Source organism: Gossypium hirsutum, chromosome D12 (assembly GCF_007990345.1).
Source record: "Gossypium hirsutum isolate 1008001.06 chromosome D12, Gossypium_hirsutum_v2.1, whole genome shotgun sequence".
Taxonomy (NCBI): Eukaryota; Viridiplantae; Streptophyta; class Magnoliopsida; order Malvales; family Malvaceae; genus Gossypium; species Gossypium hirsutum.
The window spans coordinates 57793444-57805479 of NC_053448.1; the positions used below are offsets into that span (position 1 = coordinate 57793444).

At 33.3% G+C, this 12036-nt stretch overlaps 2 protein-coding genes across 2 annotated transcripts; one reads left to right on the top strand and one right to left on the bottom strand.

The window, feature by feature from the left end:
* The first annotated feature begins 955 nt into the window (after window positions 1-955).
* On the top strand, window positions 956-6736 carry LOC107946935 (adenine phosphoribosyltransferase 4). Its single transcript, XM_016881445.2, has 6 exons — window positions 956-1476; window positions 1993-2103; window positions 4667-4759; window positions 5230-5379; window positions 5779-5837; window positions 6017-6736. Exons 1-6 carry the CDS (start codon window positions 1395-1397, stop codon window positions 6068-6070), a joined length of 549 nt encoding a protein of 182 aa, XP_016736934.1. The 5' UTR covers window positions 956-1394; the 3' UTR covers window positions 6071-6736.
* A 1761-nt stretch (window positions 6737-8497) lies between these two features.
* On the bottom strand, window positions 8498-10261 carry LOC107946936 (uncharacterized). The gene is made up of 2 exons (XM_016881446.2): window positions 8872-10261; window positions 8498-8747 (listed from the first exon to the last, which is right to left on the bottom strand). The coding sequence occupies exon 1, from the start codon at window positions 9940-9942 to the stop codon at window positions 9064-9066; it is 879 nt and encodes a 292-aa protein (XP_016736935.2). The 5' UTR covers window positions 9943-10261; the 3' UTR covers window positions 8498-8747; window positions 8872-9063.
* Window positions 10262-12036: the final 1775 nt, after the last annotated feature.

The following is a 12036-nucleotide window of genomic DNA, read 5'->3' on the forward strand; positions in this document are numbered from 1 at the left end:
TTAATTTCTGCTCCCAATATTTATACAACTTTTATTAATATTGGATTGCAACTTTATAGGGTAAGGCTTTTTCTTCTCTTATTTTTTTTTAAAAAATATATTTTATTTTTCTAAATAATATGATCGGAAGCGGAATATATTTTATTTCTTTGATGCACTAAAAAAAATAAGGTATTGTATTCCTCCTATGTTTGGATTAACAATAGCTAAAGAAAAGAAAGACAAATAAGGTAAATGAAAAGAGAGGAAAGTTCAAAAGAAAAGAACGTATTACATCATTGGGTTAAATTTAACCAAATGAAAATAAAATATTGGCACATAAGATTATGTAACAATTTTTGGGATAATGTCAATGTCTAAATTGCTACCGAAATAATTAAACTTGTCTGATGCGATATCTAAACTATCAATTCATGTATTATTATAACATCTAGAATTAACATCATTCATAAAAGTTAAATTCGGCACATGAAGTTTTTTCCTTAAAATATACAATTTTTCTTATTTTGGTACCTAGACTTTTTTTTTGAATCAAATTAATACCTAAAGTTACATTTTATTAATCGATTCATTTCATTACTATTAAAAAAACCCATTATTGTTTAAAAAAATTAGATGAAATGTGACCAATTAGAAGGTTCCATGTGGCATTCTTTGACTTTGACTGATGCTGACTTAATAGTATTTTCAAGTTTTATATTAGAAAATTATTTTAAAAATTTAAAACTATATATATTTTTTATTTTTTGAGAAAATATTTTTAAAATTTTAAAAACTTTTAATACATAAATTTTTATATTCTTTTTATTTTTCATTACTAAATTATTTTTTTCAAATTTTTATTATACTTTTTTTAAAATATTGTTTAAATTATTGCAAAGCTTATATATATATTTGACAAAAAAAATCTAAATTTTATTATAATTTTATTTTACAAGGAAATGAGAAAAAAGCAGGGGCGGCCTCGTGATACAACTTTTTGTTTTTAACCCTTTTTTACACACACCCGCTTCTCTCTTACTTACATCCAGCAAAGATTTCTTCCCTCTCCCTCTATATATTTCTTGTGCAGAGAGCTCCCTCTCTCTCTCTCTCTCTCTCTCTCTCTAACAGACAATTTAAATCTCCTCTTCTTATAAATACCCACTTTTTCTTTTTTTTTAATCTTGCTTCATTTAAAGGGTGTGAGGAGTATCAAAGGAAGAACATTGGGAGAGAGGGGAGACAAGAGGAAAGGAAGTGTTGGCCGTTTTGGTTGTCTTCCTTGTTGAGTGTTGTTGTTTCTTTCTTCTTTGCTTACATGGTGCGAGTCATAGAGAGAAGAAATAAGATTAAAAAGACGGGGAAATAGATAATATTTATAGACAGATAGATAGCATAAAAAACAATAGACAATGTCGGCTTACAGAGACAAAGATCCCCGTATTCATGGCATCCAATCCAAGATTCGTGTTGTCCCCAATTTCCCAAAACCAGGTTCCTCTGTTCCTTCTTTCTTTTTTTTTTTTAAGTTTTGCAAGATTAAAAAAGAAAAGAAAAAGGTTTCTAAGACTGGATTTGGATGGGCGGTTGATACATTACAGTGCGTTTAGCTTAATTTTTATGTCAGTATCTAATCTTACTTTTATCACTATTTTTATTAAGTGTAAACTTTTATCACTATTTTTATTAAGTGTAAACGCACGTAAATCCAAACTCACCCTTAATCTCTTTGTTCTGTCATTTGTTCTGTCATGTACTCCGGTTTTCGTTTTTGTTGCCTTGAAAGTTTTGTAAAATGGATTATGATTTAAAACCCAGATTTTTACAGCCTTTGGAATAATATAAACGACCATAAAGACTGAACTTTTATTGATTGATACGGCTTTTCTGCCCAATTCAAGTTGGGACCTTGTCATTTGAAAGAAAATTGCATGATTTATCTAAACCAGTTCCATGTTTTTTGTTGACGTTAGATTGTGAATTTGGTATCATGTATGGTGGAAATGGCAGGTATTATGTTTCAAGACATAACTACTCTTTTACTGGATCCTAAAGCATTCAAGGATACAGTGGATTTGTTCGTTGAGAGATACAAAGGGAAGAACATTTCAGTTGTTACAGGTAAAAACCAAAGTTAAGATAAGGGGAGAAAACCTTTTTATAAAAATGGAAGGTCCTTTTTTTTTCCCTGAAACTATTATGGTTTTTGATGTGCCAGAGATTTGATTCATAGCTTTTCAAGAACTGTTTTTTATGGCTGTTTGATTAGCATCAAAGAGGGTGGGGTCCATGGTTATGAGAAAGTAAGCTTCTGTAGAAACAGGGGTAAAAGGGATATGCCCCTTCAAATTGCATAAGTTTCTGGTTATCTTTTTTAATGCCGTTTCACGGAGTTTGGGATGGAAGTGACTCTTTTTTTCCCTTTAAATTTCATTTCTCGTTTGACTACCACCCCTTGTTAGTGGGAGGAGCCATTGATTGCTCCCTCTCACTCTCTTTTGCCCACACACATTCTTGTTGTGGCCATGTGCTTGGATCCTACTTGGCTTGATGGTGGTTGGTGATGGATGCCCACCTTTCTTGAGGTGGACAGGATGATGTAAATTCCCAGCCGCCTTTTTCTTATAATTTTTAGCCTTAATTATACAACCATAATGTGATTATCACTGCTGAATGATTGATGCATTTGTTGCTTATAGAAATACTAGTTGTTTTCCTCCATTTTCCCTTTCATTGCTGGCTTTGGTTAGCTTCTACATTGCTGGATGAAACGATAATTTGCTGTTTCTTTTTTCCTCATGCCTTGTCACTTTGACACACTACTAGGGAAGTTAAAAAGGGTTTTGATAATCCTATCATTGATAGTGGTGCCTTGGTCTTTTTAATAAGAAAAGAATCATTTATTATTTGTGTGTGCTTTGTCTTATTGCATGTACATTATAATTTGTCTCTGTGTGTGGTAACGTAGACATGGGTTGTCTTCTTGTGTTAATGGAACCTATATGGAAAATGGCGGCGTTTCCCTCACAAGATAAGGATAACACGTTTTCACCATTCTTGTTAATGTTGTCCAATAGGTTTGGTCAGTTCCTAGGGGTCTGATTTTGTCATACTAGAACAAGGGTGTATATTGTATTAGACTGCCTTTGGAAATTCAAGCCCATTTTCGTCAGACTGAAATCTTATCTGATTATGCAATGAACTGTCAATCAACTACCAATTTCTTTGCCAATGGTCGCGCATTGATCATGTTTATGCTTCTTGTGGTTGGTTCGATTTCTACATGTCACGTTTAAGTAATTCATTCCTGCCTTGGCCTGCTCTTCTTGTTTAGTTGGCTTTTCATCTGGTTAGAGGTTGAGGAGGAGAATCTAACTTTTACTTAGAATACCCAAGTTCGTTTCTATTTTATGTGAATCGGAGAAGGAATGGGGGATGAATTTGGAGCAATACTTGCTATTTAATTCAACTCAAAAATATTTTACAAGGTTTTTGGAGGGGTGGCAGGGGGGTTATATACCACTTGTAATAGGCTTAATATATAGATTGGCCCTTGATCTTGGCAACTTTTTTCACATTCTTTTAGATCATATTGGTCCCTAAGGTTGGCATCTGCTACACAGGTTGTTTTTTTTTTTTAAGAATTTGTTGATGTGGACAAGGGGGATTCATCTTTAACCATTCTTAAAACTAAAAAGCTTTAAAATTTTGAAAAAAAATTTGAATATATAAAAAATAAAAAATGAAAACAATAAATTAAGTTAATATTTAACATTTAAAAGCTTACTCTTTAAATATTCAACTTTAAAAAAAATAAAAATAACTTTTAAAATCTAAAGATATTTAATAAATAAAAATTAAAAATATACAAAAAATGAATAAAACAAAAGATAATGAAAAATTGATAGGGTGTTGACCGAACTTAACTGGGCTTGACCAATAATTGATCGACATTGACAGGGAGTTGACCAATGTCAACCGGTCAATTTTGTTTCTTTAATGTTTAAAATATTTTTTTAATTTTATATTTTTACTGTTTCTTCTAATTTACTACAAATTTAACCAAAATTTTTTATTTTTTAAACCTTTTTTGAAATGTTAACTAAATTTGTTAATTTTATTTTCAATTTATATACCTATTTTTTTTAAAGTTTTATAATTTATATATTTCTTTTATTTTTTTAACAAAATTTTAAGGTTTTTTGAAAAAAATTTAAGAATGATTAAAGATGAATACATGTGTGATCCCCTTATTTCTCCACATCTCGCCCCCATATTTGTCCACATAAACAAGTTCATCAAAAACAACTTGTGTTAGTGTAGAGACCAATTTGTGTAACGGATGCCAACCTTGGGAAAAATATGATCCAAAAAAAAAGTTTAGGGGCCAATGTGAGAAAAGTTGTTAAGTTCAGGGGCCAATCTATATATTATGCCTTAAAAAACTAATGGTGTTAACCATAGGGACCGATTTGTGCAATGGATGCCAACCTTAGGGACTAATGTGATCCAAACAAAAGATTAGGGGTCAATTTGAGAAAATTTGCCAAGTTTAGGGGCCAATCTATATATCAAGCCTTTGATATCAATCATTAATCTTCTATCACTGCATTTGTGTCTTGTTTTGTTTTCCCTCTAGCATATGTTGGCCTTACAGATTATAATAAGAAAGCTTGAATCTCAGGTATAGAAGCTCGGGGTTTTATCTTCGGTACTCCCATTGCATTGGAAATTGGAGCAAAGTTTGTTCCCTTAAGAAAACCGAACAAGTTGCCTGGTAATATTTCCTACCGTGCAGATATGCACAAGAATCTTTTATTCTTTATATATATATATCATGCTTGTATAATCAGAAATTTGTCTGGTTATCTGATGTACCGGAGAATTCTGGTTACACATTTCATTCTACTTTTATCTATTTTATTGTTATAATAGAAAATTCAAGCTTAGTGATAAAAATTGCACCACAGTCAGTATTTAACGATGAACTAAGATTGATGATTAGTCAGGGTGATCACTTGTGCATGTTTGTCAGAGTTGTCTCTAATGTGATAACTATATTTTCTGTTGATTGCCTGTGTTTTTCGTACATATTCATAATTTTCTGAGTACATTATTTATCTTATCACTTGATATTCTCAAAGATTGAGTAGTATATTTTTTTATGTTCATACCATTCGGATTTATTAAATTCTCGAGGTTAACTTGTCTGTTTTTTTTTTCCTTCAAAATATACAATGTTTTTAGGTAAAGTTATTTCAGAAGAGTATGAACTGGAATATGGAAGGGATTGTCTGGAGATGCATCTTGGAGCTGTTGAACCCGGTGAGCGGGCTTTGGTTGTTGATGACTTGATAGCAACTGGAGGCACTCTTTGTGCTGCTATGAAGTTACTGGGTAAATCTTACAAACTCTTAACACAAACAGCATATTGTTATTAAAAGCCGAATGCATTTTGAGTATAACTAAATGGCAATGGTATTACAAGAAAAGCTGCCTGAAGATGTTTCTTACTGCATTTCACATTTGTATTTGCACTGTTAATAAGATGCGCATAACATGGCATTCGGTTCGGTAGGTCAGTGAGTTCAGAGAGGTGTCTCGGCCAAAAGGAAGTAGCAGCAGGCTATGTGACATTTAGTTTGAGTTGTGTTATACCGTGATTATATTTCGCTGGGAAACAAAAATTAATTCTTGTGTGATCTTCATTGACATTGATTATCATATTCTCAAAGACGGCATTCGTCTCCTCCTGATTTTACTGAATCTTTTCACTATAAATGTGGTAATCTTCAGAACGCGCTGGAGCAGAGGTAGTTGAATGTGCATGTGTTATCGAGTTGCCAGATTTAAAGGTGTGTATTTAACTTCCAATCTTAGCTGCATCTTGTATATTGTGCTCATAAAAGCATGCACTTTGTGAACGCAAAGGAATTTTCATTTTCTGTATATATCATCATCCATATACATAGATGTTTGGGTATATTTGGTTTAGGCCTTAATTAGCAAAATATTGTGATTAACATATTTGTAGGGTCGAGAACGCTTGAATGGCAAGCCATTGTATGTACTTCTGGAGTCCTATTGAGCCTATCCGACGAAACGGTGCGCTAGCATAACAAGATGTACATTAGAGCTCCATGGATATCTACTTGCACCTGGAATCTTTATTTTTATTATTATTACTATTATTTATTCTCAACTCTCATTAGTGAAGATTGATAAAACCTTGGTGATGGAGAAAGGGCTGTTGATTCATGCAAAGACCATATCAACTAGCAGCACATAATCATTGGAATTCATGGAAAGGGCTATTTAGGATTATTCTCATTTATTTCTTTTTTTTTTTTAATTTAAGAAATAAAATATATAAACCCTGAATATATTGTTGTCTTGATAAGACGTGTGGATGGACCCTTTCTAGTTTCTACAAACAGAGCTTCCCCCCATTGTCGTCCCTGAAATCGTGTCTCATAACAACAGTAGCTTTCTTATACCTGCATATGTCTGCTGAAACAAACAATGCGGGATTTGTCCAATCTTCAGGGCAGGAGATGCTTTTAGATTGCGTGCCCACAAAGAGAACAAACATTTAGGAATGGTTGTCACTGTCGAGGAAGAGTTCAATATCGCTGTCATTGAAGGTCATATGTATTACAACTCAACCATGGATGTAACTTGAGCAGAAAACAATGGTCTAAAAAAACCATATGTATATTCCAAAAATGCAAATGTCGGTTGCATCTTTCCTTAATTTAAGATACAGATGGCAAAGGTTAAGACAAAAGAGAAGAGGGAGGTTCTCAAGTGCTCCTATCAATTGTGGAGATTGGTGCCCTTACGTTTTCCTTTCCATTAGAATGTCACTGTCGGCTGGCGATTGCAGTGTTTTCAAAATTTAGGAACATTAACATTATCGTATTTGGCATGTTATAATGCAAGTAACGTTATTCTGAATCTCACCTTAAACGTATATCTTAATGTATTGCAATTTTTTATTTTTTCTTTGTAACAGCCTTAAAATATTCCGAAAACTTGGGAACTCCACCTATAAAAAAAGGCCACATTTCAAAAAATATCTGCATCAGCAACCAACTTGGCGCCTACGTGGAAATAACTTAGTTTTAATTAAAGAAAAACAACTATCCAGTTTAACGAGCGAGAACTTTTTACCTAGCGAGAAAAACTAAACAACATTTCAGTCACCCCTAAATCCCTCGGAACCCAAAAACCGGCTGGCCATTTTCTTCCATGAAATCTGGACATTGTTAAAAAGAAGAATCAAAACCCATTGTTATTTCTACCTAAACATCCACAGATGTCGCCATTTTGTGTCAACAAATCTCCAAATAATTTGGATTCCACCATCAAGAGAATTTCACTAACCCCAAATCCTACTGTCACTTCTTATACCCCTTTTGAAGTAGCTAAAGAATGGAATGAAGTGGGGGAAGGGAAGGGGGAAATGGTTCTGGGAAGCGTTGAGGAAAAAGAATGTTTTTAAGTAATATTATTTGATCTGATTAAAGAGTTAAGAGACAGAGAAGAGAGGGGATAAAGAAATGAGAGGAGACAAAAAAGGATAATGCAAATTGCAAAATTAAAAATCATTTTAACTGTAGAGGAGAATAAACAAAAACTTTTATTTTAATTCATATTTTCCATGTCAGCCCCACATTGTTTACTAACTTAGAAGAAATCACAACACTTGGCACTTTATAATAGGTTATTTTAGTTAATGGAATGGTAATTTAACTAAGTAGAAAAAAATTAAGTATAAATGTGGGAAAAGTAATATAGTTTGTTGAGCATTAAACCTTTATTTAACATAAATAAATGTAAAAAAAAAGTGCAAACAATATAAAATAAAATTTTAACTTATAATAATTATTGATGAGGTAAGTAAAAGTTGCGCACACTTGTTGATTAGAAAAAAATAAAAATTAGTGCTCCAATTAATTCAACTATTATTCTAAAATCATTAAAATTGGATGGATGCAAAATTAAATAAAAATTGATTTGAATCAATTTAAATGCTTATGTTTGTATTATTGCTTATTTGTGTTAATAATAATAATATTCTATTTTCAATTATTTAAAAAAAATTATTTTGAATTAATTAGATTAAAAACAGATGATTAGAGTGGTTTAACTGCCACATTGATGTCAAAAAGTATTAAGAGTAGTTTTTTAATTATTAATAATTTATACAATGAAAATATAAAAAAAGTTAAAAACATGGAGTGAAACAAGCGAATGTGGAAAGTCAAATAATTAAAGTTTATTGAGTTAGTATATTATGAAATTATTAAAATATAAAATAAGTTATATTTTTTTATGAAGGTGTTTTTTTATCTTTTTTATATAATAAATCAATAAAAATTTGATTATAATAAGATTTAAATCTAGAATGATAAATAATTAACTTTAATTTAATTTTTAATAAATATATTTTTTTATATATTCTACAATATTTTAATCTTATTTATTACTGCCAATTCGATGATAATTAACATTTCAAAAAAGAAGACGTAAATACACCATAAATACAAATCGAAACATCTTTGGGTCTAATGCTGATTTCAGACTATAAGGTATTGAAATAAGTTGCAGTAGGTAGGAGTTGAATGTCTCCAGGGATTTTGAATCTTATATCCGCTGCCTGGAAGATGAATCACCTTTGACGCTGGATTTCTCCTATCCATTGCTTGACTTCTTGTTAATCATTCAGATAATATCGAACATTGGAATGTATTTGGCGGCAACTGAAACATGAAGATATCGATAATTTAAATATGATACTGGCTTCAGTCAAACTCATAATTGTGAATTATCGCCTAAATATTAATTAAGTACAAAAGAAAAAGCAAAAGCAAGAGGGTTTGGTACCTGAATTAATTAGCATTTATCAACCCAATTCTTTTTTCTTTTCCAGAATAATAATCGACCCAAAAAGAAGAAGAAAAAAATTGTGTTGATAAATGCAATAAAGACGATGCACCCTCCCTCACACAAAAAATAATAATTTTAACCAACATTTAAATCCTCTTTCTTTCTTTTTTTTTTTTAAAAAAAGTATTTTTACAATTTGTAGATAATAAGAAAGCAAGGCAACACTGCACGTGGATCAAACACCAGCAACTCGCCGTTGTCTCCACTCACTGAGTCACACCCCACTCGCCCCTCCAGCAACGTCTCGTACCCCAACCCTACCCGCTTCGAGACTCGACCAGCAATAACCCGGCAAACCAACATCGCCTTCCTCCCCATCCCACCTCCCGCCCTCTCGTGAGCCCCGCCGCTACCGGAATACGTGCAAATCGCAGCACCTTTCCCGCCGGAAAACAGCCACTTTTCGTTCATTCCGCAGCTCCCTGCAGTGGGACCCAAGCAATGGAACCGCATTACCTCGTTACCGTCGGCTACGCACCTCGCATTTTCCTCGTCGGCAGAAGCCGGGCCACCCGAGCCCGAGCTGGACCGAGTTTTCACAGTCTCTCGGTACTCCTCGAACCTGCTCACCGTCCTTGGTCCATTTTGAACTTTAAAAATCATCTCGATCCGACCCGTGAAAGCCTTGGGGCTCCAACTCGTATGGAAAATAATCTCCACGACATTCCTCAAAGGGTGACCCTCAGGCAGTTCGGTCAGTGCAGGCAGGACAGGGTCAGGGTTCCTAACGTCACGGGAAGGCATTGAACTACTCCGGCGAGGTCGAGGCGGAGGCGGAGTACTATTCAAATCGGATTCGGGTTTACTGCTGGACCTCGAAAGCAGTTTGGGGTTGGGTTTGGTGTCCGATTTCTTGGGTTTTTTCTTGGCCGTTTGGATGACATCCTTGATACTCTGAGAACTTCGTGTACAACTGGTACTAGGGATCAAATACTTAGGGCTGGGGTGATAAACATCTTCATATGCTCTCGATTTGCATTGCAAAGATTTGACCCACCCGCTCGCCATTCTCGGATTCTTTTTTTTTTTTGTTAGCCAAAGAAAAAATATCGCTCTCCTTTTCTCTTTTGTTCTCTCTCTAACGCTTTGCTCTCATTTTTGTTTGCTTTTTCTTTGTAGTTTGTGGGTTTTTTTTTTGGAGGGGGGGAGGGGAAAAGAGTGGAAAGGAAAGGAGATGGCGGGATATTAATGGAGGAGCTGTGTCTGGAAGGGGTAGAAAGCGGAAATGACGAAAATGTCCTTATGGAACTTCATTACCCACGTGGATTCTATCTTACAAATTGTTGGCTTTGGTTCCATGGACAAAATATTCATTAATGAAAGAAAGCAATGTAACAATAGAAAAGTTATTATTTTCCTTCCTCTAGGAAAGTTTGGTACCCACATTTAAAAAAAAAATATATTTAAGAGATGCTTTAACAATATTGCAGAGTTGTTTTTACCATTAAGGAATGAAATAATGTCTAAATAAACTTAAAAAGGGTTGATTTTGGGGGGTTAAAGATATTGAGTCCCGGTAGCTAGCATTAGCAAATGGTCTACCACTACTACTTGTTAAAGTTTGCTAACCTATCTCTATCTTTATTCTTTATATCCATCGTAAAAAGGTGCATAGTGAATAATATGCTGTCTAAGCCTTAAGTTTGTCAATGAACAATGAACAGAGTGAAAGTTCCTTTTTTTTTTTTTTCTAAATGTTATGCTTTATTACATAAAATGATTAAATATTAAGTCTTCTTTTTTCTTTTATAGAAAGCTTCGTTTTTCTTTTTTTGTTGAGAGAAATGAAAATGCTCCTTCAAATCAAAGAAACATTAATTAATAATTCGACTTTATTTTTATACAGAAATTCTTGGTGAGCTTGCTGTTTCAATGAAACAGAAAACCAGTAGACCTTGGCTTTCACTTGTATTGTGATACACGTACTGATGAGTAAGCCAATAAAAAACAGCGGATGAAACTCCCTCTTGTTCCCATTCTTACATGACTTCTAACCTACTGGATTTCTTTGCCATGATCCAACTGTATATATAAATTACATGCAAAACCCAGAATTATTTTCTTAAGATTCCATTAAATATAGTGTTATTTGAAAAAGGAAATATGGGAGAGAGGGGCCAAATTCAAAGGGTTTGGAATCTTTTTATAGAAGTTTGAACTTTGAAGAGAGAAAAAAAAAGAACAGATGGAATGAATAGAAAAAAGCAAACTAGGAAAGAATGGAAAGAGAATGGAAACTGGCAGAGATTTTAAAAAAAAAAAGCATCTTGGAAAAGCACTGAAATTCAAACTTATAAAACGACAACCCCTTTTTTCTTCTTTTACCACATTTTTTTTAAATTCTTCTCTTGGTACACACAATTTGGTGCTTGCCCCCCTGGGATAATAGACTCTTAGTTATGAAGGGAGGGGACAACATTGAGATTTGCATATATTTTAATCCTCTTAACTATTAAATGGAGAGAAATCATGATTGAATATTGATGTGGATGAAATGGCAAGAAAAATTTGAATGCATATATGGATTAAGGAGTGATTAGGTTGATAAGAACAAAGTGAATATTAATTAGAGGGAGGTTAATAAAAAGGAGTGCATGCATGGTAAATATAAGGTCGGGGGGAGTTGGGTTTGGAGGGTGTGGGTGGAGTTTTGCCAGCCTTTGCCTCCACGCCTACAGAATCTTACCTATTTTTCAAGCTCCGGGAACTGCGTTAGATCTTGGCGTGCTTCCTTTCAGACACCCTTCTTCTATGTGTGTTTTTGAGTTCTTTTTATTTTTCATTTTCGGTATTTGGAAGCTATAATGGTATGGATTAAATTCGAAATTGAGTCGAATTAAATCTCATTTCAAGAGGCAAACTCTTTTAGCCTAACCATCTTTCTTAGATTCACAAATCTTAAAGTTCTAAATAAAAATTGAATGGATTAACTTGGGTTTCTACGTCCTTATCATTTTCAATCAACTTCATAAAATACAAACAAGTATTACTGGTTAGGAGATGAAGGAGAAGGAAGTTATTTGATATCAAATTAAAATTTAATACCTAATTTACAGATTTTATATAAAAAAAATGGAAGATGATAAAGAAACCAATACAACT

Coding starts and splice junctions, on each gene's coding strand:
- LOC107946936 (XM_016881446.2), bottom strand. CDS start 9,942: ATGGCGAGCGGGTGGGTCAAATCTTTGCAATGCAAATCGAGAGCATAT.
- LOC107946935 (XM_016881445.2), top strand. CDS start 1,395: ATGTCGGCTTACAGAGACAAAGATCCCCGTATTCATGGCATCCAATCC. Junction 1,477..1,992: donor CCCCAATTTCCCAAAACCAG/GTTCCTCTGTTC, acceptor TGGAAATGGCAG/GTATTATGTTTCAAGACATA. Junction 2,104..4,666: donor GAACATTTCAGTTGTTACAG/GTAAAAACCAAA, acceptor CTTGAATCTCAG/GTATAGAAGCTCGGGGTTTT.